Source organism: Nicotiana tabacum, chromosome 2, assembly GCF_000715075.1.
Source record: "Nicotiana tabacum cultivar K326 chromosome 2, ASM71507v2, whole genome shotgun sequence".
Taxonomy (NCBI): Eukaryota; Viridiplantae; Streptophyta; class Magnoliopsida; order Solanales; family Solanaceae; genus Nicotiana; species Nicotiana tabacum.
In genome coordinates, this window is record NC_134081.1 from 26,330,597 (window position 1) to 26,336,989 (window position 6,393).

At 33.3% G+C, this 6,393-nt stretch overlaps 1 protein-coding gene across 2 annotated transcripts; it reads left to right on the forward strand.

Annotated features, from left to right (window-relative positions):
• Positions 1 to 483: 483 nt before the first annotated feature.
• On the forward strand, positions 484 to 5,930 carry LOC107819848 (auxin transporter-like protein 2). 2 transcript variants are annotated; one of them, XM_016646001.2, is made up of 8 exons: positions 484 to 1,200; positions 1,393 to 1,593; positions 1,694 to 1,879; positions 2,123 to 2,235; positions 2,352 to 2,535; positions 2,652 to 2,749; positions 3,738 to 4,203; positions 5,329 to 5,930. In XM_016646001.2, exons 2-8 carry the CDS (start codon positions 1,411 to 1,413, stop codon positions 5,569 to 5,571), a joined length of 1,473 nt encoding a protein of 490 aa, XP_016501487.1. In that variant the 5' UTR covers positions 484 to 1,200; positions 1,393 to 1,410; the 3' UTR covers positions 5,572 to 5,930. The 2 variants fall into 2 exon arrangements, with proteins under 2 accessions (XP_016501487.1, XP_016501488.1); XM_016646002.2 differs by having other exon boundaries at positions 682 to 1,200; positions 1,423 to 1,593.
• Positions 5,931 to 6,393: the final 463 nt, after the last annotated feature.

The window sequence follows — 6,393 nt, forward strand, 5'->3', positions numbered from 1 at the left end:
TATGGCAAACGGTTACGTACGACCAACATAGGGCTGTGATATCCGTACCTAACCGGATATCATGACGCATATCTCGCCCGATATCGGTTACAGATCAGTAATTTACAACAAAGAAAGATTTTTATCTTTTTTAGAGTAGTAGTAGGGATGAAACTCTTCTAGGAAGTTTTTCTTTGACAACACACATTGTAACACGCAAATAAAAATAATATAAATTTATTTTTCTGCTTTCTATCTATTGCAAAGTCCTTATTTTACTGTTTGTTCTTCATTCATAGCTGGATTCGAATCAAGAGTCCGATTAAAACTACTGTTCAACCTAAGTCCAATTTGGGCCGCAATATTATAATTGGTTTGATTATTTACTTCATCTTTAATTCGTTTATCTAATATTGTTGATTATTTGTATTGAATCAATCTACATATTCTTAAAATGGTATACAAATTTAATTGTTATCTGTTTTAAGGAAAAAGTAAAGAGTAACCATAAACATATACGTCTCTTTTTTCTTTCTACCAAAAACAAAGACCATTAATAAGAGTAGAGTCATGAGTGGATTACAGTGATGAAAAGAGAAAAAGCAAGAATTTCCAAAACCAAAAAAGAAAAAAGAAAAACAAAATAGTATTTCACACATGCAATTAATATATATACATACTGCCTGTGCCAACTAGAGAGCTTAGCTTAGATTAGCTGCTACTAATACTGTAACTGTTGTGTTCTTTATATCTCTCTGCTTACTTGAATTCTACACACAAAAAAAAAAATCCCCTTCTTCATTTCTTCTGCTTCTACTCTGCTCTCTAGTCTCTGCAGTGGTACTAGCAAAGAAAAAAAAAGCTCTGTTTTTTGCTACTTTTGAGGTGTGTTTAGCCGCCTTTGTGTTTTGCAGTGAAGTTATAAATATATATATTTGACACAGCATTTAAGTGAATTGGTTGTTGTGTTTTCAGAAGATTTTGTGATCTTGCAATTATTTCTGGGCTGCATTTATAATTCACTTAAATTTTTGAAAAAGAGAGATTTAAAAAAAAAAAGAAAGCTGTTTAGTTCAAGTTTTCTTCCTTCCTCTGCTTTTTCACTATAAGTTGGGGCGGTTGCTGCTAAGAGAACAAAAAGGAAAGCTCAATTAGAGGAAGTGTGTATTCTTCTTCTTTTTGCAGAGATCTGGTTACAAGAAAGAGACATCTTAATACAAGGTACTTCAAGAAAATGAAAAAAAAAGTGTTTTTATTTTCATGGGGTGGTTTTTTTGGATCTTGGGAGTTCTTGGCTTTCGTTTTCTTGGGAAAAGGATGAATTAGAGGGAAGTGGGGATGTGGAGTTTTCAATATTAGGGGACTCGTGTGTGTGTGTGTTCTCTTTTTTGTCTCATTTTGTGTCGTTTACAGATCTGCCATAATTTGAAAATGTTGGCTCAGAAGCAAGCAGAGGAAGCTATTGTCCCAAACTTCAATGAAACTGAACATGATGGTGGAAAAGAATTAGAAGTTGAGAAATTAGAAGAAGATCACTCCATTTTTAATGTCAAGAGTTTCCTCTGGCATGGTGGCTCTGCTTGGGATGCTTGGTTCAGTTGTGCTTCTAATCAAGTATATATCAACCTCTTTTTGTTTTTGTTTTTTTACTTTTAAAAAAAAAACCCAATAAGAAATTTCATTTTGATGAATTTAATGTGTATTGTTTTTACAGGTAGCACAAGTGCTATTGACATTACCATACTCTTTTTCTCAACTTGGTATGGTATCAGGCATAGTGTTCCAGATCTTTTATGGTCTTGTTGGTAGCTGGACTGCATACCTCATCAGTGTTCTCTATATTGAATACAGAAGCAGAAAAGAAAAAGAAGGTGTTAGCTTCAAAAATCATGTCATTCAGGTATATATATATTTTTAAAAATTTTTGTTCTTATTTGTTCTAGAATTTGAAAATAGTCTCTTGCGAAAATACAAATATAAACGTCCGTACTTTTTTTCCTAGCTTTGTGGCTCATTCTGCCTTTTCTATTCTAAAGTTCATTTCTTTTGAACATTCATAATGTTTCATCTTCTTATTCTCATTATCAAGGAATTGGAAACAGACTCTAATATATATTTATTTGATTTTTTCTTCAAATGGCAGTGGTTTGAAGTGTTAGATGGACTACTGGGACCATACTGGAAAGCAGCAGGCCTTGCCTTCAACTGTACTTTCCTTCTGTTTGGATCTGTCATTCAACTAATTGCTTGTGCAAGGTATGGACTTATTCCTTTCATTTTAAAAGAAGAAAAAAGTACTACTAGTGTACATATCCGAACTAGAATTTGGTTAAAAACTTGATCTTTTTGGATGGTTTCTTGACTTGGAACAGTAACATATATTACATCAATGACCATTTGGACAAGAGGACATGGACATACATATTTGGAGCTTGTTGTGCTACTACTGTTTTCATTCCTTCTTTCCACAACTACCGAATTTGGTCTTTTCTAGGCCTTGGGATGACCACTTACACAGCTTGGTACTTAACCGTAGCAGCTCTTGTTCATGGCCAGGTAAATATAATTTTAATCGATAATTACATGTAAGAACTCTTATGTGAATTAGTTAAATCTTATTTTTCAATTTTTATATTTGGGTTTCTATAAGTCAAAAGTTATTGTATGTATAGGTTGAAAATGTTCAACACTCTGCTCCAAACAAGTTAGTCTTGTATTTCACTGGTGCTACCAATATCCTTTACACCTTTGGTGGACATGCTGTTACTGTGTAAGTTATTTCTTAATGCTTTATTCTTAACAATAAATATGAATATATATGTTATCTATTGCATTTATTTATGTTTTTTATATCAATAATACTCCTTCTTTCCGGTGAAAGTATTTTTTTTATCTGTTTCAAAAGATATAACCCCTTTTTGAATTTAAAAATAATTTATTTTAAATTTCTAATTCTACTTTTAAGGAGAACTATACAAATATTCTGAACCTATTTTTTGACTTTTACAACCACAAATCCCATTTTTTTAAAACTTCGTGGGCATGTTAACATATATTGGAACTAAGTGAGTAGTATTATGTGGTAATCTTTTATCCATATATTACTATATGTATCATCATCTTCTTCTTGGTCTGCTCTAGTTTCTACACAGCTTCTCTTTGCAGCTTTTGCCTCCTACCTCGGGGTTTGTCAACACCCGACAAAATCATGAAAAAATAACCTTTTCTTTTAATTTAGTAAGCTGGAAAAACAACATTACCCCATTCCATTTCCCTCCCCATGAAAAAACAACAGTGAAAATGGACCTCTTTTTTTCGTTTCATTATATACAATTTTCTCACTTTTGTTTCCCTTTAAATATAACTTTTTTCCCACTCTTCCCATATTGCCTGTGATCTTATCCTCGTATCTTGGCACGTTCGTGGTACATGGAAACTAGCTAGGCCAAAGACTTGTTTAGTCATTAAATGCATCCCATTTAGAATACTTCATACATTTAATGGTACAGCTTAGAATTGTATTTAAAGAATCCAATGCCCCATATTGTCAAAGTAGTTACTTTATAGGACTCGAGCAATTAAGGCATATGATTAGATTCCATATTCTTGTTTACATATAACTTATGTGTACCGTGTAATGTGCAAGTGATCTGATAACATAAAAATAAAAATTCTTTTACATGGTAATGTTTTATTATTTTTATTGGATTTATTTTGCATGATTAATTAATTAACCCAATTCTTAAATATTTGTCCAGGGAAATTATGCATGCAATGTGGAAACCACAAAAGTTCAAGTACATATACTTAATAGCCACCTTATATGTTTTCACCCTAACATTACCATCAGCTTCAGCAGTTTACTGGGCATTTGGAGATCAACTTTTAAACCACAGCAATGCATTTTCACTTCTACCAAAAAACGCATGGCGTGATGCTGCTGTGATCTTGATGTTAATTCACCAGTTTATCACATTTGGATTTGCATGTACTCCATTATACTTTGTGTGGGAGAAAGTTATAGGGATGCATGATACAAAAAGCATATGCCTAAGGGCATTGGCTAGATTGCCTGTGGTTATACCAATATGGTTCTTGGCTATTATTTTCCCATTTTTTGGTCCTATCAATTCTGCAGTTGGTGCTCTTTTGGTTAGTTTCACTGTCTACATCATCCCAGCTCTTGCCCATATGCTCACCTATCGTAAATCCTCCGCTCGTCAGGTATGCATTTATTTCTCTACCTCCCAATTCTACTCTCTATACATATATCATAAATTCCATAATTCTGTCCACCAAATATTTGAAACAGTTAGCTTTAGTTTTCCCATAATTTACACTCACTTTTGACAGCTAGGTCGTCATCACTAATTGGGTTCACTTTTGTTACGTATAAGATATTCAATAATCATATGCAAAACTATTTTATATTAGTAAGACTTTGTTTTCCAATGGCATTTTGTACACTTTAGTTGAATTATTAGTCTTTAGACGATTGACCTAAAAATTCACGGGTTGGTGTTAAGGGCTTGTGAGAGAGATTGCCAAGCACATGTTAACTAACAAGAATTGTCCCTTTGCTGACTCTTTTTACCTTATGGTCGAATTATAAATTCTTATCGCCTAATATTCATAAATGTAATTCTATTCAATTATTTTATCATTAGCCTATGATATATGGTAATTATTCATTGCATTGATGATGTAAACATTCCTTAACTTATTAATTCGTGAATATAATTTAAATTCTTATCTAAAAGTACGAGGGATTTTTCGGGGGTGGGGTAGAGAGAGGACACAAATGTACAACAAATGCATTAATGGCTTGGATTTGGAAATATATGGTAGGGGAGAAGATATAGGTGAAAAGTCCATTTCATTTAGTTATAAGCTACAGTCTCACTGTTGTATTATGTCTGAGATGAGCTGGCTAGTTTCTTGACTGACAACCTTATGCCCCTTGATTTTGACATATTTTACTACTACTCATTCATTTTACTGGTCCATTATTTACTTTGCCCGCCTTTAAAAATAATAAATAAAGTGTAAAATTTATCATGATATTCATATTAATTGGTGTATAGTCTTAATGGATTTGAAAAATGATTTGGAATAAGTAACTAATGCTAAGCGCAAAAGAGAAAAAATAAATTATTTTTATCTTGATATTTTAGACAAGTAAAATTGAAAATCTATTTCTAGAATAGTGAACAAGTAAAAGTGAACGGATGAAGTACTGTATATATTTGTCAATGAATACTGGTCCCTACATTTGTTATGTTCATAAAATGGGACCATTTCTTGATTTTTTTCTTCTAATTAAAGGTTATATTTTGATTGAACTTGCAGAATGCGGCGGAGAAACCTCCATTTTTCATGCCAAGTTGGACTGCAATGTATGCAATTAACATCTTCATAGTGGGTTGGGTTTTTGTTGTTGGATTTGGGTTCGGAGGTTGGGCTAGCATGACCAATTTCGTCAGACAAGTCGATACGTTTGGCCTTTTCGCCAAGTGTTATCAATGCAAACCTTCACTTCCTCCGGCGAGCCCACCGCCACATCCGGCGCCACTGGCCTCCATCCACCATTAAGAAGTTGACCTAGATTTGCCGCGGCGCCAAAAAGGGTGTTGCAAACGTTCAACGGTCAAAACTGTCCTTAGACTATGACTATCTTGTATTATATACATGGGGTTGTAGCAATACTTCCCTTACATGTGGTGTGTGCCAAAATTTCCATTTTCTTTGTTTTTACCCCCCTTAAGATTTCAATTTTTTTCTTACAACATTAGATATAATAGTGTGTTGAATTGTGATGATTCCTTTGCTATCAAAAGCATAGGCTAATTAAATCAAGATGTATTAGTTTTTAATTTCTTCCCCGCTCTTGGTGGAGTAGTAAATGATTGTTGTTATAAAATAGGATTATATAGCTGTTGGTATTGTAGAAAGTTTTTGTGCCTTTCGCAATGTCATTATTGCTTGTCATGTTTCTGGAGTATAATTACTCTCTTTTAAAGTTTAAAGAATTGCCAACACGGGTATGATCCAATACATGCAACAACTTAATGGCTCAAGGTCTCAAAAATGTTACAATCCAACGTTTTAACAACAATAAAATTACTCTATGGGTAACATGTTTGTTACCTTTTTATTATAGGTGATTTGATTGTGTAGGGTTTTTGACTTGAGATTCTTGTTTAGAGGAGTGGGGGTTGGACCCAAATTAAGTTCCTCTCACATGGAATGCACGTTTGCTTGTTAAAACCTTGTCATGTGCCACTCTTTCCTCCTACATATTCTCTCATTCCTCACATGCTTATCAAAATCTTGAACATGCATGAATCTCTCCCTTTAAAGTCTCCACCTAAATTTTCTATTCCTTTTAATTACTATTTATATTTTTCTTTTATT